The sequence below is a fragment of the Gymnoscopelus microlampas genome (genome assembly GCF_963454915.1).
Source record: "Gymnoscopelus microlampas genome assembly, chromosome: 5".
Lineage (NCBI taxonomy): Eukaryota > Metazoa > Chordata > Actinopteri > Myctophiformes > Myctophidae > Gymnoscopelus > Gymnoscopelus microlampas.
Genome location: NC_139942.1, coordinates 50,101,725 through 50,127,358, shown reverse-complemented (window position 1 = coordinate 50,127,358; position 25,634 = coordinate 50,101,725). Strand labels below are relative to the sequence as shown.

The window sequence follows — 25,634 nt, the reverse complement described above, 5'->3', positions numbered from 1 at the left end:
TATTACTATATATATATACTTGTCACTTTTCCAGCTCCATGGTCCATGGCTATAGTCGTGAGTGCAGTCATCGTTTCTGAGTAAGAAATCAATATATGAACGTCATGCACGATCTGCTGTGTGGATCTATTGCTGGTTGGTCTGTGAACTCTCTTGCAGGGCCATGCTGAGACCACTGGAGGGAGGGGCAGGTGCTCAAATTTAATCAAAAAAAGGCGCATAAAACAATATTTGAAAACCCCCATACACCAGGGTCGGAGCTAATAGGTCCTGGCAAGGTTACTAGTGGGGTTGTGCGACGGAAAAAAATATTTGGGGTGTTTTCCCTGCGGGCACTTTACCAGTCCAGTCAGAGAGACGTAAATGAGGGGGCACGGTGGCGCAGTCGGTAGCGCTGTTGCCTCACAGCTAGAAGGTCCTGGGTTCGATTCGAGTCCTGGGCGTGTTCTCTCCTCCGCGTCATCAGTGCCCATACCCTAAGTGGCAGGGGTGCCGATTTCACGCGAACGCATAGCGCGCTCGCGTGAAAAGGTGCGGTTATTTTCCGGGTTTGTTACCTTTTTGGGGGGGTTTTGTTACTTTAATGTGGTTAATTCGGTTAATTTGGTACCAAAAATATACTCCATGAAGTGAAGTTGTCAGTGTTTTTTTCTTTTTCTTTTTGTGTGATGAGTTTGTGATGGGTGCTCTTCATTTCCCAAGGGTGCTTTAGCCCCGAGGCACCCACAGTATCGGCGCCCTTGCTAGGTGGGGTTGGTGAAAGGGCCTTTCTGTGTGGAGTTTGCATGTTCTCCCTGTGTCCCATAGGTATAGGTACCTTCACAAAAAACATGTAGCAAATCCTGGTCTCTATACTGCCTCCCCCGGGGCGTCTGATGGAGGGGAGAGGAACTGGTTGGAATAACGTGTTCCTTTCACGTGCTACGTCCTACCGGGGAAACTCCCCCCCCCCCCCTGTCAGGTGATAAGAAACGGCCTGCTAACTCCTCATGCATTGAAGGAAGCATGAGCTCAGTTCGGAGCTCTGCCCAGGCTGGCAGAGGGAGAGTAGCGCCCAGGATTACAAGCTTAGGCAATTGGCACTGGGCGAAAAAAATGGGTTACAAAAATCGTGGGATAAAAATTATAGTTTTTTTTAAAGAAAGAGAGACGTAAATGAGACGTTACTTGGTGCTCCGGCTAAAACAACATCAAATTTGTATTATGCTTTAACTCCTCGTTTGTTTCTGTAATATTCTGTATATTTCTATTCATATTAATCTAATAAAGCAACAATTTATGGATGGAAGGAGTGTCAATCAGTGAAGGGGCTGCGACCTTTGTCAAAATGTTCTTCTGTGCCAAAGGGCAATTTGGGGCACTCTCTTTGCACCCCCTGCACGTGCCTGATCTCTTGCCCTATTTATGCCCCACTTGCATGCACTGGGGGCGATTAGTTTCCTCGATCGCTCATGCAGTGAGTGACTGCATTATAGCAAAGTTTCTACCCATTAAGACCTGGAACTGTGTCATTTTTAGATTTGAGCTAAAAATCATTATTTTACACTTTGGGCTATTCAAAAATAGAAGATCTACAAGCTCATAGCGCGGCACCGAGTGCCGCGCTACGAGCTTGTAGATCTGCTATTTTTGAAAAATCGTGAAAATGTGTTCAAATCTTTGAATATATATATTTTTAAAGCGAACATTTTTAACTCAAATCTTGAGGTCCCTGGAACAACATATTTTGATGGGGGTCGGCGGGCAAATACATATAATTTTGAGGGTCCTTGACATGAAAAAGATTGAGAACCACTGATATAGAAACATACGTTTTTCAGAATACTGTTGAGATTTAGGAGACATGTAGAATCGGCTTCAGGTCTCAATGGGTTAAGATAAAAGTGAAGCCATTTAAAAAACTAAAAGCAGGGCATGGATTTGATTCCCACAAGGCTCATTGTGATACTGTACCAACTAACTTCTTCTAACTTGCTATAAGTAGAACCTGAACTACTGTACTCTCCTGGGACGGTCGCTGAGACTTATGGGAACGCTTGAATCCCCCCTAGGTACTTTCTCTCACACTCACTCACTCCTTCTCCATTCCCTCTCCATGAACACACACACACAACATGCACACGCACACGCACACACACACACACACACACACACACACACACACACACACACACACACACACACACACACACACACACACACACACACACACACACACACACACACACGCACACACACACGTGCTCTTGCTCTGTGCTATTTCAGAATCAAAGTGGCCATCGTTCATCTATTATTCAATCCGTTTCACTCTACTGTTTCTCTTTCTGTTCACAACCGCCATTTAGCCGGGGCTCCGCTTGGTGGAAGCGGGGTTATTTTTGGAGCCCCCCCCCCCCCCCCCCCATGCTCGTGGCTCCCCCTCCCCCCTCCTCTCCATACAAGCCCTTCATGAAGCCATCAGGGCATTGGTTGCATGTTGTTGGCAGCATGCTACACTGGTGCTGTAGTACTGCTGCCACAGACTGCCTGCATGTGCAAAGAAGGTCCCATTAGGCAGCATATAGAAACCTTGTATCTCCATATTTCAATTGTTTTATGTTTTTCCAGTGGTGTAAAGTAACTGATTATGTTTACATACTATGTTTACTTACTGTACTGTACTTAACTACAATTTTGATGTATTTTTATATTTTTACAATATTTCAATATTTTTACTCTACTCCACTACATCTGTGAGGAAAAATTGTACTTTTACTCCACTATAATTATTTGAAAACTTTAGCTACTAGATACTTAGATTTTGTATTATTATTACAAAACACACTAACCACCTCAGCCGTATACATATTTCAGGCCGTTTGAAAATAGCAGATCTACAAGCTCACAATGCGTCGCGATGCGACGCATTGTGAGCTTGTAGATCTGCTATTTTCAAAGGATTTTAACATTTTAAACTTGTGAAACGGGACATTCTGCACAATGAGTACTTATATAATATGTATATGTATATTTTGATGCTGATACTTTTGTACTTTAACTCAAGTACATTTTGAATACGGGACATCTACTTGCAACAGAGTATATCTACAGTACATTGCATTATAAACGCTTTTACTTAAGTGAAACATGTGAGTACTTCTTCCATCGCTGTGTTTTTCCATATAAAAAACGTGAATTGTTTAACTCTATAAAATATGAACAGCTCAATGTTTAGCTTATTTATATAACTACAGGAGTTCTATGGTTGACTTGAACCATTGCTATTTTAACTGGGTTAAGTCTGTCTGGGGGTTTTTATAAATACTGAACCAAATGAAAAGTATTAACAAGAAAGCTGTGTTACTAAATAATAACTACTTTGGATCTAGGACTGTCACAATCATTACATAATTGCCTCTAAATCGCAATTGTTTGAGATAATCGCAATATTGCATTTTCGTCATAATCGTGTCCATGTTGAAAAATGTTCACATCTTTTCAAACTATTTAACTCATTATCTGCCATTTTTGACATTTTTTGAGAATTTAACTATTGCCTGCCAAAAACGTTTATAAACGTTTTTGGCAAACGTTTTTTTGGGGGGGTTTTGGGGTTTTTCAGTTCGTCACAAAGAACCAGGAGATAACATTTTCCAAAAGGTTGCTGCTCCATTCACTTCAATGTTAAAAAATAAACAGACAAAAAAATAACATTCTTTCTAAGTACTAGCTTAGAAAACACTGGCAGAGGGCTACAGAGGGACTGTTCTAGAGAAACTCTGGCAGTCTAAGAGTTAAAGACTAATGGAAATAGCAGATCCACAAGCTCATAACACATGACGTGTTTTGAGCTTGTGGATCTGCTATTTCCACTATGTTTTTCTTTCACCCATTAAGACCGGGAAAGCATCTGTGTCATTTTTAGATTTCTTTGGCTATTCAAAGTGCTGCACTATGAGCTTGCAGAAAGAAAAAAAAACACTTGTAACTCAAATCTTTGCTTCTAGGGGTCCCTGGAACAAAATGTTTTGAGATGGGGCCCGCGGCTAAATAAATATAATGTTGTGGGGGGTCCTTGACATGAAAAATGCTGTTAGGATTTAGAAGACATTTAGTACAATCGGCCTTGGGTCTTATTGGTTTAAGTAAGTTATTAAATGATGTAAGTTATTTAGTCATATCTGCCCCGTGCACATTTTGTTTTACGAAGCCTTAAAACAAAACAGTAGTGTCATTTGTATTCATAATGTTCCAATGCTCAACGACAGAAACGCATATTAAATCGTTAATCGCAATTATTTGAGCGACAATAACTCGTCAAGTAAAGTGTGGTAATGGTGACAGCCCTAATTAGATCTGTTTCCATGTAAAGTAAGGGTTTTGTACGTTACAAGGTTTCCACCCTGACAGAGACGCTGTAATGACGGCTATATGCATGCAGTCATTGCATAATGTGGTGTGTGTGTGTGTGTGTGTGTGTGTGTGTGTGTGTGTGTGTGTGTGTGTGTGTGTGTGTGTGTGTGTGTGTGTGTGTGTGTGTGTGTGTGTGTGTGTGTGTGTGTGTGTGTGTGTGTGTGTGTATATATACATGCAATGTATATACATGCAATGCCCTTGGTGCTCTATGTGCATTGCAGTGTAAACAACAGCAAACAAATATTAGAATTAATTCAAACGTTGAGCTCTCAGAAATAATGTGACGACGCCAAGGACACCAGTTTGGCACTGATAGATGTTTATAACACACAGCTTCCTTCATACACCCTAATCACCATTACCAACAGATCTGGGTCTGAATGATGCTCTTTGATTATTATTGATTTTTGTTCCCCTTGTTGTATTATTGCTATTATTATTCAAAAAACTGCAATTACTGTACCTATGCACAAGATGTGACAATGAAGAAACCTTGGACCTTGAAACTTGAACATAACACTTTTTTAACCCATTAAGACTTGGAACTGTGTCATTTTTTGATTTGAGCTAAAAAGCATTATTTTACACTTTAGGCTATTCAAAAACAGCAGATCTACAAGCTCATAGCGCGGCACCGAGTGCCGCGCTACGAACTTGTAGATCTGCTATTTTTGAAAAATTGTGAAAATGTGTGAACATCTTTGAATATATATCATATTAATATATTAATATATAATATATATATATTTTTAAAGCGAACATTTTTAACTCAAATCTTTGCTTCTGGGGGGGTCCCTGGAACAAAATATTTTGATGGGGGTCCGCGGCCAAATACATATAATTTTGGGGGTCCTTGACATGAAAAAGATTGAGCACCACTGATATAGAAACATACATTTTCAGAAAACTGTTGAGATTTAGGAGACTCGGTAGAATCGGCTTCAGGTCTCATTGGGTTAAATCTCTGAAATATAATGATAAAATATAGCTGCAAGCAGCGATAATACGGGGCCAGTGAATAGAGAGAGAGAGAGACATGGAAACGGAATAGATTGAAGAGAGAGAGAGTTTTGACAACAATACTTTTGAATAAGCATTTCATGTTATCTTTAACATGAAATACTCTCAAATTAGCATTTCATGTTATCTTTAACAATTGCACATGCATTATTTGATGCAGTTATGTTTTGTGCAATGCAATTGAAAAGTGGAATGACCCACCCACAGACAGACAGACAAAAAGCAAAGTGCAATAATAGCACAATAAGACATGGAAAGGGAATAGATTGAAATTGAGACAAAGCAAATGATTCCAACAGGCGAATATTCTTTTCAGCCCAACCCAGCTGAGGTGGTCATATATAGGACGCAGGGGGGCAATCCCAGGTGAAAAACCTCACCCATTGACATCTCAACCTATTGCCATTGACAGGAATCAAACTCTCGACCTTTGGATTCACAGGCTGAGACACTACCTATAGGGCTATAGCTTTGTCCAGGCTGAGGTCATCTGTTGAAGATAAAAGTGAACCAGTGAAAGCAGCCGATCTACAAGCTCAGAAACATGTTGCTATCTGAAAAGTTTTGAGATTGTAGATCGGTTATTTTCACAATGAAGTTTGTCATACATTGCAAAAACATACTCTCTCCAAGAAGCATTTCATCATTACCTTTAACAGTTGCACATGTATTCAATGATACAGTCATGTTGTTTGCAATTCAACTTAAATTAAGTCTGCATCAAGTGAGGCTTGAACTGGCGACCCTGAGATTGTGAGGCCTTCATTTAAGGGAGACGCCATTGGCCCAACAGATAAGTAACTGTGAAAAAGGAGATCACACAGATGATACAGTTTCACGCAAATAGCTGAAAAATCCTGGGTTTAAGTGTTTTTCAAACTGCTCAAAATTGCGGACAATCTAAGGGCGGAGCTTACTGGTCAAAGCGATAGATGTGTTCCTCATGAGTCAAGGCACATGTGTAAGATGTGTAAGTTTCACGACTTTCGGCCAAACGAGGCATGACTTATGCCTGTTTAAAGTCTGCCTTTTCAAAAAATTGCTATAGCGCCCCCTTTTGGCCAATTGGAGTGAGATTGGTTTCAGTGATATTTGGAATGACCCTGTACATTTCTGCCAAGTTTCAAAGAAATGTGAGTCTGCATGTATGTTTTAGGCACAGATGAATAATTTTCATAAAACTGTAATAGTTAAAATCTATCTCCTCCTGGGATTTTTGAGCAATCTGCACGAAACATTTTACACATGAACTTTGGACCACTGCCTACAAAAATTTCCAACGGATTTTCCATAAGTGAAAAAATGCAGAAGTTAGGAGCCAATGACTGTTTTTCATATAATTCAAAATGGTGGGCGATCTAAAGGTCAGAGGTCAAAAGTCAGACCACGAAAGTTGTCGGGCATGAAGAGACGCATGTGTGTATCTAAGTTTCATGGTTGTAGGTCAAACAGGGCATGAGTTGTACCTGTTCAAAGTTGGCACTTTCAATTGAGTGCTATAGCGCCACCCTTTGACGAATGAGTGTGAGAATTATTTCTTGGTAGTTTTTCATGAGCATCTACCATATGGCCGAGTTTCGTAAAAAGCGTATGCACGGTTAAGCCAGAACTGGCAAAAACAAGTATTTTTCAAACTGCTCAAAATTGCGGAAAATCTAAGGGCGGAGCTTAATGGTCAAATCGATACGTGTGTTCCTCATGAGTCAAGGCACATGTGTAAGCAAGTTTCACGACTTTCGGCCAAACGAGGCATGACTTATGCCTGTTTAAAGTCTGCCTTTTCAAAAAATTGCTATAGCGCCCCCTTTTGGCCAATTGGAGTGAGATTGGTTTCAGTGATATTTGGAATGACCCTGTACATTTCTGCAAAGTTTCAAAGAAATGTGAGTCTGCATGTATGTTTTAGGCACAGATGAATAATTTTCATAAAACTGTAATAGTTAAAATCTATCTCCTCCTGGGATTTTTGAGCAATCTGCACGAAACGTTTCACACTTGAACTTTGGACCACTTTCTACAAAAATTTCCAACAGATTTTCCATAAGTGAAAAAATGCAGAAGTTAGGAGCCAATGACTGTTTTTCATATAATTCAAAATGGTGGGAGATCTAAAGGTCAGAGGTCAAAAGTCAGAGTGTGAAAGTTGTTCAGCATGAGGAGACGCATATGTGTATCCAAGTTTCATGGCTGTAGGTCAAACAGGGCATGAGTTGTACCTGTTCAAAGTTGGCATTTTTCAATTGAGTGCTATAGCGCCACCTTTTGACGAATGAGTGTGAGAATTATTTCTTGATCGTTTTTCATGACCATCTACCATATGGCCGAGTTTCGTAAAAAGCGACTGCACGGTTCAGCCAGAACTGCGAAAAGTGGCAGAAGAAGTGACAGAATACTGCCAATAACAATACGGTTCCAGAGCAGAGCTCTGGCCCCGTAAATAGGGACGCCAGGTAATACATGAATGTGTTGTGAGCTAGATCGGATTCTTTTTTGGTGTCGACTCGAGTAGACGGGGGAAAAAAGCGATCCAAGTACAGTAGTAAATCAGATCTGTTTTATACTAAGGCCCCGTTTAGACGGGGAGCTGTATGAGCAAAAAGAGGGACACGTAAACAAACAGCTGTGGATAGGAAGTAGAACGGAAGTGGTTCTACGCATGCGTGACTGGTTCTGTCTGGCAGTGCGTCACACCGCCACCTAGCCACCTGCACTACGGCGTTTTCAATCACTGTTGCGTCTCCGTGTAAACGCAGAATAAAAAGTGAGAACGCAACGGCGTTCGTTGGCGTTTTCTGTTCTGATCGTCACCGTGTAAGCGCGGCCTATAAGAGCAGAGGGTTTAAGTTGTTCAAGGCAGGGCACCCACCACCATGTCACACCCATACAGGAAATCAATGGAGGTTTGTGGAGGTGTTGGGTTTCTCACACCGTCTTAGAGGGTGATGGTCTCTGGAGCTATAGCAGCCATCCTGGCTCTGTTCTGGAGCGCGCACACACACACACACACACACACACACACACACACACACACACACACACACACACACACACACACACACACACACACACACACACACACACACACACCGAAGATAGCCTATCTACAAGCTCACAACTTAGATAGGCTATTTTTGGATACTAGCCTAGTTATTGATTAAAGAGCCTAGTTATTTTAAGATCAAAGAGCCTATATTATTTTAAGATCAAAGAGTATTTGAAGTGGTCAAACTATCAATAGAATGCATGTTATAAAACTTCCAAAGAAAACCTATAAATGGTCTCTGGAATATTTCATAAAAGCACAAAGACAAAAAAGCCTCAATCCTCCATTTCTTCAACTGGTTGGGTACAGCATGTGGAACGGCAAGAACAAAGGTTTAATTAGAACGAATACATCATAATTCTACAATATTGTGCTAATTGGTTATGAAACTGTGTGTGTGTGTGTGTGTGGGGGGGGGGGGGGGGGGGGCTCCTTTCATGCTGTTTCACAAATCACACATTTTGACTTCGCCTGACAAAATAAATTCAGTCACAAGAATTTAATTTGCTTTGTTCCATGTCTTCTGGAGCACTGTGTCCCCACACACACACACACGCACATGCACACACGTACATGCACACACACACACGCACACACACCCCACGCCCCGTGTGGGTTCCTAGAGAGAGTAATGGAGAGTGAGAGAAGAGGGATAGAAAGTGAGAGGAGAGGAGTAGAGGAATGAGAGTTGTGAAAAGAAAGGAGGTTGCCAGATCTGCTTATTATAATTTCCCTGCGAGATTTTATTTGAAAATAGCCGATCTACAAGCTCACAACGCGTCGCATCGCGACGCGTTGTGAGCTTGTAGATCTGCTATTTTCAAATAGCTGATGTACATGTTAGTGCTCATGTGGCCCATAGTCGCTTCTTTTGGGCTGGTTTTCATAGACCTGGTTGCCTGTTTCTCTCACAGAATCTGGCAACACTGGGGGTGAGGGGTGGGGGGAGGGTGACGTGATGTGAGGCAGAACTAACGGCTGACTCATGCATTCCCAGGTGTATTAATGCCGTGTTGATGGCGGGTGTCAGGGAGACGTAGCGGGTGGTCTTATAACTCCTGAACCCTGTGTTGTCAACGTTATTTATCACCCAGGTTGTCTAAACTGAGGGGCCGACATACACTACGGTATCATGTGTCCTTGCCCGCAGGCAAGGACGATTGCCAAGTAATCATTTTGTTTAGTAGACTACATACTACATACTACATACATACCCCATCAGAAATAGCAGCAAATATTCTGTCATTTCCTAAAAAAACGTTCCCGTAAAGTTAGAAAAATAGCAGATCTAAAGGCTCACAACGAGTGTGACGCATTGTGAGCTTGTAGATTGGCTATTTTTGGCGGGCCGGCGGACCACCGCAGCCCGTCACTATGACTCAGACATAACCATATACAGAGTTCACTATGACTCAGACATAACCATATATAGAGTTCTCTATGACTCAGACATAACCATATATAGAGTTCTCTATGACTCAGACATAACCATATATAGAGTTCACTATGACTCAGACATAACCATATACAGAGTTCACTATGACTCAGACATAACCATATACAGAGTTCACTATGGCTCAGACATAACCATATACAGAGTTCACTATGACTCAGACATAACCATATATAGAGTTCACTATGACTCAGACATAACCATATATAGAGTTGCACACAGGCCCACTCATCTGACCACTTAAGTGGCCAGATAGATGGGTGAGCCGCGAACAAGCTTTCAAGATTTTCAAGTGCGGGCTCTGATCCCAAAAACGTTGGGAACCGCTGTGATAGACAACGTTTACTGAATAGATAGACAGACATGAACTGTCATTGAGGAACTGCTGTTGGCAGAAGAACTGGCAGTCCTGCTGGGATTCTACAACAATAGTGGGGAGGGAGTTGGGCTGAAAACACTCAGTCATTATGTGAGCCATAGAAGGACGCTGGCTTCTGCTCAGCTCTTTGGTTTCCTCTGCGTCCAGATACACTGCAGTGTCTCCTAACCCTGAACCTTTGTACACCAACTCTCTCTGCTGAAAATAGGCATTTAACCCATTCAATCCGGGAACGCATCTACAAATGTCTTCTAAATCCTAACAGTTTTATAAAAAAAAAACGTATGTTGCTATAGTATATATCAGTGGTGCTCAAACTTTTTCATCTCAAGGACCCCCTTGTATTTGGGTAAAGTTTCATGATTTAAAAAAACATTGCAGATCTACAAGCTCATAGAATGGCACTCGGTGCCACGATATGAGCTTGTATATCTGATATTTTTGAATAGCCTAAAGAAATTACACAGATGTGTTCCAAATGTTGAAAACATGTATTGGGATTATAATGTATTGCTATCGGCAGAAGTTGAAAAAGCAACATCTGCTGGGCCATTAATAGGAACAGCAGGCTGAACGAGAACCCGGAAATGAGCTTCAATTCCAGCGAAGGGTGTTTGTCCCCTCGGTCCAGATACACTCCAGTGTGTCCTAACCCTGAACCCTTTCCCTGTACACCAAATCTCTCTGCTGAAAATACGCATTTAATTGGCAAATGTTGGCCTATTTTTCGGCCTGTTATGACATGTCCCCGTAATATGGATGCTGCTAAACTTCACGCGGTTAATTTGCACGAAAACAACGCCCCCGGATGTGTAAGGACCTTCAGGGTTTACGAGAGAAAACAGGCTGGAATGTTTACGTTATAATATTTATATGCATGGAGACACACTAACCTTAGTTTGACCTTCAGCATATACGTCAGCAAGGAGAGCCTATAGTATACGGAGAGGCCTGGACTCTTCCTCTGTGTGTGTGCTTACGTAGGTTCTGAAACATGTTTTGGTTCTGCTGCACAATGCCTGGTTTCCCTGGGATACTCTCTGCACAGGAGGAGCATGATGGAAAAAGCTGCCGGCGGCCGTATCATGCTGCTCGCTGCTTTTCCATCTCGCCGTCACTCTCTTCTTTTGCACCTTAATCTCATGTACAACGCGCTGCTGATATTCTCTCTTACATTACATTAAGACCGGGAACGCATGTGTGTTGCTTTAGATTTCTTAGGCTATTCAAAAATAGCAGATATTCAAGCTCATAGCTACGAGCTTGTAGATCTGCATTTGTTTTGGAAAAATCGTGAAAATGTTTGCAAATCTTTGAATATATATATATATACATTTTTAAAGCGAACATTTCTAACTCAAATCTTTGCTTCTGGGGATTCTACAAAATGAATGTCTTCTAAATCCTAACAGGTTTTTTTATTTTTTTATTTTTTACGTACGTTGCTATAATATCAGTGGTTCTCAAACTTTTTCATGTCAAGGACCCCCAAAATGATATGTATTTGTCCGTGGACCCCTCCCCCCTATCTCAAAATATTTTGTTCCAGGGACCCCCAGGAGCAAAGCTTTGATATGTATTCAAAGGTTTGCAAAATGCAAAATGTTAAGGATTTTTTAATAGCCAAATAAATCTAAAATGACACACAGATGCAATTGAATGGGTTAATATAAATATCATCATGTACAGTATATACCTGCAGCTATGTTCATGCACCAATATCTAACCTCAACCTCATGGATATGCTTTGTGTGTATATGTAGATATCTTCTGTTTGATTTTTACTCCTTCTCCCCTTCCTTTCTTTCTCTTTCTACAAAAAACAAAAACAATGGAGCTTGTTGCACAAACACAAATTTCACACTTTCTTTTTTTTTGTTACACCTGTAAACCTGTCATGTGACAACAAAGATGATTCTGATTCTAAGCAGGGAAGCTGTGGCCTCCCAGCCAACCTCTCTCTTTAAATACCAAGTAGGCATCATTCCACTCTGCTGCTCCCCAGATATATGGTCTCTGTCGTCGGGGTGGAAACCTCATATGTTATTACTTTTCAGGATTCAAATTAAAAAATAGCAAAAGATATACATTTAGCTTGCGGATCTGCTACTTTTGATGCTTTTGTGTGACGCTGTAGTATGATCAAGTAGGGGGTTATTTTTCGTTTACATTGAAATTCATATGACACATTTCAACCCCAATCTCCCCCCTCTCTCCAGCCCAGCTCATAAAAAAACAGGTAAAGGAAAAAGAGAAAACAAAAGACATACCAAAAACAAACAAAAGACAAAAAAAACAACAAAACACAAGTCTAGTCTAGTCTAATATAATATGTGTCCTGTGCATATTCCAGAAAAGATTGCCAGGTGGTATTGTCAAATGTATCACATGACGGTCACCCCCTCAAGGAAAATCTGATTTTGCTCTAATTTCAGGAAGAAAAGTGTGTCCTTAATCAACCTAGGAGGAGTGGCATGTTTCCACTTGAGTCATTTCAGGCGCCTGGCCAGGAGTGAGGAGAAGGCGACCATCCGTTGTATGTCTAATGTATAGGCTTCTGGTATAGGACCCCAGTAGGGCGTTAAGCCATTTAGACCTGGAGCCCCATTACGTAACTATACCTTTCAAGCCGGGAACCCCTTTTAAGGGTGTCTCTCTCTCAGCTAGGGCGTCCCTGGCCTGAAAACGTTGAAGACGTCTTCAACGTTTGAAGCAGGAATGAAGCAGGGACCCCCTCTATATAACTTTTTTTTTTAAATTAGGTCTGCTCTTTTTTCCCTCTACACCTATACCTCTTTGCCAAAAATAGCAGATCTACAAGCTCACAGCGCTATAGTAGCTCTGTAGATCTGCTATTTTTGGCTGAAGTTCTTCTCAGAATAAGGATGCTAGGTTCAAGTGGTTAATGTAAAAAAAAGAATCCTGTCACACAAAGATTTGGCGGACCCCTGTAGTAACTCTGAGGACCCCCTAGGGGTCCCGGACCCCCTGTTGAAGACCCCTGATGTACAGTATATAGCAACATCATTTATTTTTATTTTAATAAATATTTGAAGTTTTTCAGAAAACTGAGGTCAGGATTTAGAAGGCGTTTTTAAAATGGGCTTCAGGTCTACAATCTATGCAGATAAGAGGTTTCTCCCCGACATAACAACGATATCTTTCAGTCCGTTTAACCAGCTTGGTGATAATATCAATCATTCACAGGCGTCGTATTTATATGAATGGGGCCTGCAGGTCATTTATATGAATGGGCCTTTAATATACAGGTCAATACAAGCCGCTCAGCCAGCAGCCGCCGCCGCATGCAGCTGCAAATCAGTATTCTGTGAGAGAGAGAAGAATGGAAGTCAAAGAACTATTGGATCGATTTATCTTGAGCACTGATCCCTTGAGTCCCTGCATTTTCCAAAGGTTACAGTGTTGGAACGGTGCCATGGGTGAGAGTACACACACCTCTTTAATCAACCATATTAAAGGGGATGGATGGAAGGAGGGGGGAACTTTTTTGTTGTTTTTTAAAAAGTTAAAGCTGAAATATTTTTTTGGTGAAAGACATTTTATTTTTGTCCAATCTGTATGATAGAGTAGGTTAACTCATTCAATCCGGAAAACGCATTTCTTTTTAGATTGGGGTCCGGTCCTTGACACAAAGAAGTTTGGGTTTTTCAGAAACGACTTGGGATTTAGAAGACATTTGTAGATGCGCTCCCGGATTGAATGGGTTAATACAATTGGGGTGGTTGTATTCGGTCTCCCTGCTCTTCTTTTCTTTTATAGTATTTTTTTTAAAATACGTAATATTTTTGTTGTTGTTGCTTTTTACCTATTTTTTCCTCCACAATTTAGTCGTTATGCCAATTGATTCCTCCCCACACACTCTTGTGTTGTCTCTGCTGTTGAATCCTACTGACTCAGTAGACTTTGTTCTCCCTGCTCTGCTGTTGAGACATGTAGATCCCTGGATGTGTCAAGACCTTTGGCAGGCAGACTTTCTTAGCTCAGTGGTAAAAAACAATTTTAATTCAGGATTTGCGCGAGAGATCCGGGTTCAAATCAAGGGTAGAACAGGAAAGTGACAAAGTGCATCTTTAAAGCTCTATATTCTGATAGTTTATTGTTTATCCGGGATTAGTTCTCTCCGCTGATTGGATACAAGTGGTGTCATGACCTTTTTTGTTTTGGGCACAAAAACAAAAGCCACGTATAAGCCCTATATACTCATGTAGGGCTTAAGGTTAAGTAACAGGCACTGTTTTGTTTTTTTAAAACTCAGCAAAGAAGTTGTTCTCTCGCTGCATGGGTTGTTATTGGTGATTATTCATTTAATCACCATAACGCCACGGACGGAAAAAAAGGGCATATATACTGTTAGCTCATTACCGTCTCTCTCGGAGGAAATCATTTCCGAAACCACCTCTACCTGACGGCCTTGATGAGGCCTCGCAGGATTCCCCCCATCCGTCTTCAATGTGTCTAATTCAGCTCAGCAGCCCTGGGGTCCTCATTTACTTCTATTCCCTGACCCCATTGTTTCCACGCCCTCGTCTGCTCAATTCCCACCTCTGTCCTGTTGACTTTCCCTCAAATAACTTCTTAGCTTTTCCCAAAATGTGCTTGTGTCTACATATTTGTACAAGCAACATGGAACAGCGTGTTCAGGTTTCCGTACCAAGCATTGGGTGGGTGATATATGGTTCTCTCTCCCTCTCTCCCTCGCTCCCTCGCTCTCCCTCCCTATCTTGCTCCCTCTCTCTCTCCCTCGCTCTCCCTCCCTCCCTCGCTCTCTCCCTCTCTGCCACGCTCCCTCGCTTCCTCTCTCTCTCCCTCCCTCGCTCCCTCTCTCTCCCTCCCTCGCTCCCTCTCTCTCTCCCTCCCTCGCTCCCTCGCTTCCTCTCTCTCTCCCTCCCTCCCTCTCCCTCCCTCGCTCCTTCTCTCTCTCCCTCCCTTTCACCCACTTTTTTACAATTTACAATTACAATTTACAATTTAGGCTAGACTCTTTAGCAGAGTCTTAATCCAGAGCGATTTACAGTAAACCAGGACAACACATGGTAATACATCAATGCATAGAAATAGTAATCGACTAATAAACTAATACATTAGTAAACCAAGAACCTATCATCAGTTTAACGGTAGAATATTAAAAGAAAAACAATAATCTGAAACTATACACACACTTATAGGATGACAGGTCGACAATGACCTGGCATCTGTCTACGTAACAAGCTATCTAAGTTACATTTTAGCCATAGCATGAGCTTGCAAGGTCGTCAAGGCTAGGGCAAGTGCTACGGGCTGAGGTGGAGTCTTCAGATTACGGTGGAAGATTGGGAGTGAGTCTGAAGAGTCTGGGACGTGTGGAGCGCTGTACCGGATGTTTAAGCGAAGGTTCTGACAGCTTCCCTGTGTTAGCTGATCTGAGTGAGCGGATTGTGAGGGGTTGTAGGGTTGGATCAGGCTTTGAAGATATGGGGGTGCCATATCTTCAAAGCCTGATCCAACCCTACAACCCCTCTTTTTTACTTCTTTAAACCTGTGATGTGACAATAAAGCTCCGATTCTGATTCTGATTCTCTACCTATACCTCTCTCTCCCTCCCTAACTCTCTCCCTATCTCTGCCCTCTCACTTCTGATAACGCATACACGTTATCAGTTTCCCGGCATTACCGGGGTTATTGCGCTCCCTCCCTACCTCCCTCCTTCCTTCCCCCTCTCACCCCCCTTCTCCCTCCCTCTGTACCACTCTCCCTCCGTCCTACTCTCCCTCTGTCTCTCTCACACTGATCGAGCTCTGGTCTGAAGTCTCACACACAACAAACAGAAACCGTTGCCTAACAACGTCAATTTGCTGATTGTGTGTGACATCAGGCCAGAGCTTGATCAGAGAGAGAGAGAGAGAGAGAGAGAGAGAGAGGGAGAGGGAGAGAGAGGCAGAAGTATAGGGAAAGTGAGAGGGGAGAGAGAGAGCCTATTTTGCACACGTGCAATAATCTCTCAAGAACAGATTCTGCTCTGCGTTTGAATCTGTCGGTAGCCGTGTTGACAACCCGTGCGCATTGGTTACAAGTGGGTGTGCTATCAGATCAGGAAGCAGGCCACGCTTTACCCAATCAAATGTAGTGGGCGGGATTTACGTGTGTGCCGTTCCTTCCCCACTAGAAACGAACCGAAACTCATTTAACAATAGCGTCCTCAAAGCCGACAAGACCACGGAAAGTTAGTAACATTTTAACTTGCGCTTTCATCATAGAAACAAGTGGGCTTATAACCAAAACGATCCATGTTCTTTGGGAGAATTGGTGTTAGTGTTCCGTGGAGAAATATTGTTAGTGGGAATGAAAACATAGTCGCACCACCGGAAGTGAAAGGCTGAAGGCAGACCAAAAACCCTGGTTTCCCTGAGCACGGGTCCTCCGTTCAGCTCCTCCCAGAGCCAAGTGAATAAGTAAAAATCACACCCTGTGTGAAGGTAGCGGCGCCTTTGATACATTTTGTCATCGATATGTGTTTATAGCCATGTGTCACGTGAAGCTTGACCAATCACTTTGTTGACGAGTCAGGTATAGAGCAGGATCCGCTCTATACCTAAAGGTATAGAGCGGCTAGCGCCGCTAAAAAACACACCCAGTGTGAAGTGGGGGGTGTGTGGTCATCACAACATTAAAAAAACAATAAATGTGTTTTTTTAAGTCCATACTGCTATTTATAGGGCTGCACATGTGTCATGTGTTTCGCTAGCCAATCACAGTCCTGAATTTGCAAAGTCAGCCAATCACATTACAGCTAGTGGTGATGACACTAGCTGTAATGTGATTGGCTGACTTAAAAAAGTATAGATTTGCATTGACTGTGGAAGGGTTAGCGTTGTAGACTGCGTTGTAGACTATTGGCCAATCACGTTTTTATTTGGCGATGGGTTCCCAGATTGCTTGTGCAATAACGTGGACAATGATGGGTACCGAAACCTGAACCTGAGCATAACACATAATACATAATGTTTCTAAGATCTATTACATTTACATGTAAAACAATATTATAATTCTAACCATTTTATTTCCTGCCCTTCTATACTGTGTGCTTTCCTGCAGAACGATACGTGGTCAGAGCTGTACTCCTTCGCCGTGTTCAAGGCGATGAGCCACATGCTGTGCATCGGCTACGGCCGCCAGGCCCCCGAGAGCCTGTCGGACATCTGGCTCACCATGCTGAGCATGATCGTCGGCGCCACCTGCTACGCCGTGTTCATCGGACACGCCACGGCCCTCATCCAATCACTGGACTCCTCCAGACGACAGTACCAGGAAAAGGTAAGGGAGGCTCCTTCAAATAAACCACACCCCCCCCCCCCTTTTCCCAGTGGTGGAAAGTAACCAAGTACATTTACTTAAGTACAATTTTGAGGTATTTGTACTTTACTTGAGTATTTTCCAATTTCCAATACTTTTACTTCTACTCCACTACAATTATTTGAAAACTTGAGTTACTTGTTACTTTGTAGATTTTGATTATTATTACAAAACATACATTTACCACTTCAGCTCTATGTACATTTCGACCCATTCGAAAATAGCCGATCTACAAGCTCACAATGCGTCGCGATGCGACGCATTGTGAGCTTGTAGATCTGCTATTTTGAAAAGATTTTTATACAGTTGAACACTTGAAATGGTATATTCTGCGTAATGAGCACTTTCTACTTTTGGTACGTTAAGTACAGTTTGATACCAATTTAATTTAATTCCGGACTTGTACTTGCGGCATTGACACTTTTACTTAAGTAAAACATTTGAGTACTTTTTTTCCACCACTGCCCTCTTCTAATCACTACATTTCTCTGTTTGAGATTACTATATCATCAACTCTGACCTTGAGATCATTTGCATTACTATGGGTATGTTTGTGACCCAAAAAGAATGGATTCTGTTTTGCCAGGGTGTAAATGACAGTTTGCTATCAGAAAGCCAAGTACAGATTTTCCTCATGAGTTCAGAACCGAGGGGTTTCCTCAACTTGCAATTGTGTCCTCGCCAGAGACCAGGAGTGCTGAGTCATCAGCGAACAAGAACAAATTGCAGTTACAGACTATACTTTCATGTGTAGAAGGAACAGTAAAGGCCCTAGTATGCTTCCTTGGGGAACCCCACAGTTCACTATGAGGGATGAGGACAGGGTTCCATTGAAGTCAACCACTTGTTCTCTTCCCTCAAGGTATAGGATTGATAGGTTATTTATTGGTTAACCTATGATCCGAGATTACTATCTCTATGCATTTGATTTATTACCTCGTGTTTGCCTTGCTTATGAAGTCGCTCTGGATTAAGTGTCTGCCAAATGCCTAAATTGTAAATTGTAAGAGAAGCTGGAGTTACAATGATAGATGTATATTTCTCTTGTAGGAGTGGATGTTAACATTACGGACATATCGCAATATTGTAGAAATATAGCAATACAGTATATGTTTTTTTTAATGAAATATGCTCAAAATTTGACCTATGCAGACATCAGGACTCAGTAGCAGACCGATCCTTCCATACTTCCAACACTTTATATTACGCATAACATTTTGTATTAAGGCACACATTACCATAGTTACATATTAGCATGCATAATAGTAGCATTATTGGTGTATTATTATTATCATTCATTTATAATGCAATTATTAATGGCAGGCCATTAACTAATAGTTTTCCCTCAACAATAACTTCTGAATTACTGGGTATTGATAGTAAGTAAGGAAGTTGTTATGCTTGGCTCAGTATGTGCCTTAGAAGGTGGTAGTACCACAAGAATACTCAATATCCCTTAACACATTGACCGGCAGAGGTTAATCTCATAATGTACTCACCAGTGCCAAACGTTTTATTGTTGTTTTTTGTTTTTTTCACGTCGCCATAGACCTTGTTAAAATCCGTAAGATTGAGCTGTACACTGTTTGTATCCATCGCGGACATCTGCCTGGTTCGAGCAGTGAAGACCACGTGTCAAACGGGGCATCCATGTTGTAGTTAGAACGGTTTATGTTAAACAGTGATCACCGAGGAGAAAAAAATAGAAAGGAGAAAATGGAGTTTTAGTGTGCGCTTTAGAATGGAGGCCGACGGGATCGGCAAAACCGCATCGCAAATAATTCAGTTTCCGGTGGTGTTACAATGAAATGGTCAGTGTCGAAAATTGAAAAACATTTTTTTTTTTTTTTCGAAAAAAAGGAAAAAGCACCCGGACCGTAGGGCTACGGTCTCGGCGCTTAACAGTTGGATTTAATGGACCGTAGGACTACGTTCTTGGCGGTTAATGTGTTAATAGACTTAATACTTTATGGTGCATTTGTATTTAACAAGACACAAAACTGCAAGTGTTAACAGTGTCCAAATAAGTACACATTAGAGACCGTCTAAGTCAGAATGTGTTCTCCATGCTAGAGCGAGGTCTTACTTGCTCATAACTAATTCACACCGGTAGTAGTTTGACACTCTGGATGTGTAAGCCGTCACTTTAGAATAATTGCTGTAATGGATTCACTAAGTGTGACGAGTGGAAGCAACTTTAGAGTAGGAGACATGTTGTACAGTAGGGTTAACGTGTCGAGTCATCATACCAGTGAATTAGTCATGAGTCACAGAACCACAGACAAGCAGAGTGTGGGAAAAACACCAAAAATACACTGTAGGCGGTTCAAACAGACAGGAACAAAATCTATTTAAGAATGAACACAGAATCTATTTGTCCATTCATCTAATTAAAAGCCCTTTTTTTGAGTGGTGCCAACCACTCCTATATCTGACTTTGTCTGTGTGTCCGGGTGTATGTCCAATAAACAAACATTGATGACAACATCAATACGGGGCTCATCAAAGGCACCACTCTCTTCACACAGGGTGTGATTTTTTTGTATCAAAATAAGTCTTTAAAAGAGTCTGAAGTAGCCTGTCTAACTCCCACTGGGAGTTTATTCCACAAATGTGGAGCCACTTGCAGCAAAATTCAGGTCAGAGGGTTCATGATTCAGGTTCATCCAATCCGGAGAGAGAACTCATACACTTACAGGATAAACATCCAATCAGGATAGAGAACTCATACACATACAGGACAAACATCCAATCAGGAGAGAGAACTCATACACATACAGGATAAACATCCAATCAGAGGAGAGAACTCATACACATACAGTATGAACGACTCAAAGTGGAAGTGATGAAACACTCTAGCAATGATTACCGTCGGAATGCAGAGCCTTAACTTTTTAACAAAACAAAACAAAAATGTTTTGCTTTAACCCAAAAAGTATCACTTACAACACCTTTAATATTACGTGTTAATATCTGTTATATATGTAATGCCTTTTGCTCTTCAAAAGTCATCAGCAGCTCAGCTTTGAACTGTTATCATTGATAACTGTTGTGCTGACAAAGTCCTTATTTCACCACTGTCAACCAATCGTCCATATTTTGGGCAAGTCATTATAAGTGAAAACTTTTCTTTTTTTTTTATGGAAAAGAAAAGGAAAATTACACTCTTTCACTATTATTCACAACTTTCCGTTCAAGTTCAAGCGAGAGCTTATAGATTTAGTTTGGCCATGTTTGCTATTTTCCTGTGAAACGGAGATTAAGTGATTAACGGGGCAGGGTACAGTATGCATCGTTTATATCGGGACAGATTATAGATCAAACAGAGAGCTTTTTCCATGAACAGCGTCAGTCTACAAAATGCCACAAAGTGCAGATCTTGTGGCCCATCAACGGTGCACCCCAACAACCCCCAAATAATACCACCTTTATCTGTCTATCACAACACTGCAGGGTCGTGCTATAGGCCGTTGGTTCTCAAAGTGGGGTCCGGGGACCCCCAGGGGTCCTTAGGGGGGTTCCAGGGGGTCCTCACAGCAAAATGTGTTAATATAGCATCACAATAATTTTAACCACTTTAACCTTTTACACTTTGGCTATTCAAAAATAGCAGATATACAAGCTCATAGCGCGGCACCGAGTGCCGCGCTATGAGCTTGTAGATCTGCTATTTTTGAGCGGTGTAGCCGCTCCTATAAGTGGGGTTGGGACACCTCATTAGTACACCCTTCGCTGTACTGTGATTGGCTCATAATAGCACACCCCTCTACATTAGTACACCCCTAGCTGTACTGTGATTGGCTGACTCTATTGGCTGACTATTCAGTAAATCAGCACTGTGATTGGCTAGCGAGACACATGATGGAATTAATAACCTATAAATAGGACTATGCACTTAAAACGATTTTTTTTAAGTGAGCTTCCATCACTGTGATGACCACGCCGCTCACTTCACACTGGGTGTGATTTTTTTTTTAAATCATGAACATTTTGTGCAAATCTTTTATTATAATATTTTTAAAGCGAACATTTGTAACTCAAATCTTTGCTTCTGGGGGGATCCCTGGAACAAAATATTTGAGATGGGGGGGTCCACGGCCAAATAGGGTAGTGTACTTTTCCACAGTGTGGATATCAGGTGGATGTTGTGCTGCCTGGAGGAAGCATCCAGGATCCAGTGTTGGAGCAGCAGCAGCTCCAGCTACAGCTCCCAAGCCTCCAGTATGCAGGCACCAGCAGGCAGGCAGACAGGCAGGCAGACAGACAGACAGACAGACAGACCGACAGACCGACAGACCGGCAGACAGGCAGGCAGGCAGACAGACAGGGGAAGCAGACAGGCAGACAGGCAGGGAAAGCAGGCAGACAGGCAGGCAGGCAGGCAGGGAAAGCAGACAGGCAGGCAGACAGGCAGACAGACAGGGAAAGCAGGCAGGCAGCACCACATCACACCACACGCTCTGTTTCCAAGCAGAGTCTCGCCGGCTGGGGAGCGGGGGGGGAGTGTCACTGGCTCTCAGCAGCCAATCATAGGCTGCGGGTGTGTTGTTCGGCCAGGTAGAGCTGCCGGGGGGAGGTATAGATACTGTATATACTGGTGTGTGTGTATATTATATATATATATATATATATATATGTATATATATATATATATATATATATAAGAGAAAGAGGGTGTGTGTGTGTGATATGATGTCCCTTCGGGCAACAGCAGTGGAATTGATGAGGCAGCAGACCTATGTGTCCTGCCAATGTCATCCTCAAGGTGACGTAGGCTCTCTCGTTCTCTCTCTCTCACTCACTACCTCCCCACACCCATTTCTCTCTATCACTCTCTGTGGCTTTGACACACACTCTCTCTCTCTCTCTCTCTCTCTCTCTCTCTCTCTCTCTCTCTCTCTCTCCCTGCTCTATCATCCTATTGGTCTTAGTCATTCTGTTTCTCTGCCTTCCCCTCCCCTCCCCTCCCCCCCCTCTCTCTCTCTCTCCCCTCCGCCTCTGAAATATCTCAACCTGATTTGTCTCTCTCCATCGTCTCCAATCTCTGTCTTCTTACCCTTATCTCTCTCCCTCCTCTCTGTCCCTCTCTCTCTCTCTCTCTCTCTCTCTAGCTGTCTCTCCCTCCCTCTCTTTCTAGTGGATGTGTGTCCTTGAGAGGTGCAGTGTGTTAACCGGCTGCTACATAGAGCGGCGTGCGTGCAGAGGGCAGTATTGCCAGATTCTGTGAGAGAAACAAGCAACCAGGTCTAGGAAAACCAGCCCAAAAGAAGCGAGTATGGGCCACATGAGCACTTTAACATATACATCAGCTATTTGAAAATAGCAGATCTACAAGCTCACAACGCGTCGCGATGCGACACGTTGTGAGCTTGTAGATCTGCTATTTTCAAATAAAGTATTGCGGGGAAATTATAATAAGCAGATCTGGCAACCCTGGCAGAGGGGTGGAGGGGGGGTGGGGGTGGGGGTGGGGGGGTGGGGGGGTAGACAGGATGGCTGAGAGAAGGAGAGGGCCTGATGAGACGCGCGGCCTCGACGCTCTGCAGGACATTTGGCCGTCGGATCCGTTTACCATTTCACGACCGGTGATTCCTGCCAAATCCTTTTGGTCGGGTTCAGGTCGTCTCACCTCTTATAAAAGGCTGTGTGAATCACGGGCCGTTTTACCCTCATTACATCAACAGCCATGAGATGACCGTCCATTAGCTCTGCTCATCCTTTTTTATTCTGCGTCCTGATGGGTATACCGTGCTGATTGGATTATGAGCCTCAGCTCACTAAACAATGGTTCCTCCCACAGTGGGTGTGTGGTGGGGTGGGGGCAACCTAAATGAATAACCTGTCCTGTGTAATGGTGAATTTATATAGAGCAGTGGTTCTCAACCAGTGGTCCTTGAGGGGGTTCCAGGTGGTCCCCAGCTAAATGATGGAGAGTTGGTAACCAAATGGACCCTTATAGATGTTTAACTCTTGAGAGCGTAAAATGAAACCAAATGGACCCTTACGGGTCCATTTGGTTTCATTTTACGCTCTCAAGAGTTAAATTATTGTTAAACATCAGCATTACTTCATTAAATAATTGTTATTTTGATCAACGTTTACCTGTTATCTCTCCTATTGGTACCAGCATCAATACAGCATGGAATTGTGTTCAACGATAACAAAATATTCTAAGTTTTGGGTCTGAGAGTTTAAATCTCATCAAATGCTGGTCCGTGGCTCAAATGCAGAATAAATAATGGACCTTGATATGAAAATGGTTGAAAAACGCTGATATAGAGCCTCTATTCAAAGCGCTTTACATTCACCCATCCATTCACACACTGAGCGCAGAGGAAACTATGCAAGGCACCAACCTTGCTCCTCGGGAGCAATTTGGGGGTTCTGCGTCTTGCTCAAGGACACTTCGACACTACCCTGCTCTCCTGTAATTGATGGAAGCAGAGCCTTGTATTAGAGAGTTGTGTGCGTCACCTCGGGGGTGGCAGAAAACAGCGCCGGTCACGTGGTTCATGTAACCTCGAAATGGTGACAAACGCTCATAGATGTGTATTCCATAAACGTCCAGGTTCAGGGCTTCGTCACTTTTCACCAACAGAAGGCTTTGTAGAAGACTGGCCCGATGAAGTGAACGGAGAGGTGACGCAACTCTCCTTTTATGGTTCTGGATGGAAGAGGCTGTCTTTTTGCACAGGCTGTACACACAGCGGTGATTTTACCTTTGGTGGTAACGCTATTTTAATGACGTCACGCGCACGTCTACACTATACGTCAACAACACCTATACACTACAGGATTTAGCACATGCTTTACTGAACTTGAACTTGAATAACTCTTTGTATATGGATTAGTCCCCCTATGGAGACTTGAATTCATGGATATTTTTTAGTTTTTGTCAATACAATAAGCCAATCAGTTGATGACCAGCGAACCGGTAGGCAGCGGTTCCGGTACAAAGGAGACTCTTTGTGTCTCCTCCCGGAACCGCTGCCATTCATACAAATTCATTGGCTTAGGAATGAGACAAAAACAAAAAGAATATCCATGAATTTCAAGCCTGCATGGGGTGACTGATCCATAGAAAAACTAGAAAAAGTGCTCCTCGGAGCACAGGTCTCCGCCAGGTCAGGTACGTTATTCTGGCCTCCTGGTGGCGCTATAATAGGCCAATGTGAAAAGGGTGCCATTTATTCTTAGGTCTTTCACGGCAATCAGACACTGCATTCATGATTTGAGGCATTTGATCCATGTTGATCACATGACTATAGAGATACTGTGTACCGATTTGCATGACGTTTGGATAAAATCTGTAGGAGTAATGTAAAAAACATTGTTTTGCACAAATCGGCCTCCTGGTGGCGCTATAACAGGCCCATGTGAAAAAATTGGGGCAGAGGTTCTGAATTGGCATCCAGGGAGTGTGTGTGCAAAGTTTCGGAGCGAACGGGCCAACGGTGCCGGAGATTAGCTGGTAACACACAGACAGGACGGACACACTGACACACGGACACACGGACACACACACGGACGGACGGACGGAGGGTAAAACATACTCTCTCGCCATGCCTTCGGCCTGGCGGAGACAATAATGCATTTTGGGGGTGAACTATCCCTTTAATGTTGATATGGCACACTGACTATCAAGACAATGAAAAACATGGCACTTGGTGTCAAAAAGTCTGCCGACCCCTGAAGCTACGCAGATAGCATGTTAGACATCATACTAGATCAGGGGTGATGCAACTTTGATGATGGAGAGGGCCACTATTATTTCCACACTCACACCAGAGGGCCACATTGCATATACTGTCGGGCAGACACCTCTTATCTCTGTATTTTAACTTTTTCTATGTCACACAAAAGTAGCAAAAATAGCCGATCTACAGCAAAAAATAGCATATATACAAGCTCAAAACGCGCCGCAGTGTGACGCGTTTTGAGCTTGTATCTATGCTATTTTTGCTGTTTTTGAATTGGAATCCAGATTTCTTTTG

General features: G+C 42.6%; 1 protein-coding gene and 1 long non-coding RNA gene across 2 annotated transcripts in view; one reads left to right on the top strand and one right to left on the bottom strand.

The window, feature by feature from the left end:
- LOC311045741 overlaps nt 1-25,359 on the bottom strand; it is a 252,200-nt gene extending 226,841 nt beyond the window's left edge. The window contains exons 1-2 of the long non-coding RNA XR_014600802.1: nt 25,225-25,359; nt 24,454-24,726 (exon numbers count right to left, since the gene is read on the bottom strand). This is a non-coding gene — a long non-coding RNA (uncharacterized lncRNA). The remainder of the gene's footprint in view (nt 1-24,453; nt 24,727-25,224) is intronic.
- LOC311045732 (potassium/sodium hyperpolarization-activated cyclic nucleotide-gated channel 2-like) overlaps nt 1-25,634 on the top strand; it is a gene marked incomplete at its 3' end in the record, with an annotated part of 111,399 nt that overhangs the window by 46,319 nt on the left and 39,446 nt on the right. Inside the window, exon 4 of the mRNA XM_084057753.1 lies at nt 17,383-17,601. Within this exon, the coding sequence (XP_083913879.1) occupies nt 17,383-17,601 (219 nt within the window). The remainder of the gene's footprint in view (nt 1-17,382; nt 17,602-25,634) is intronic.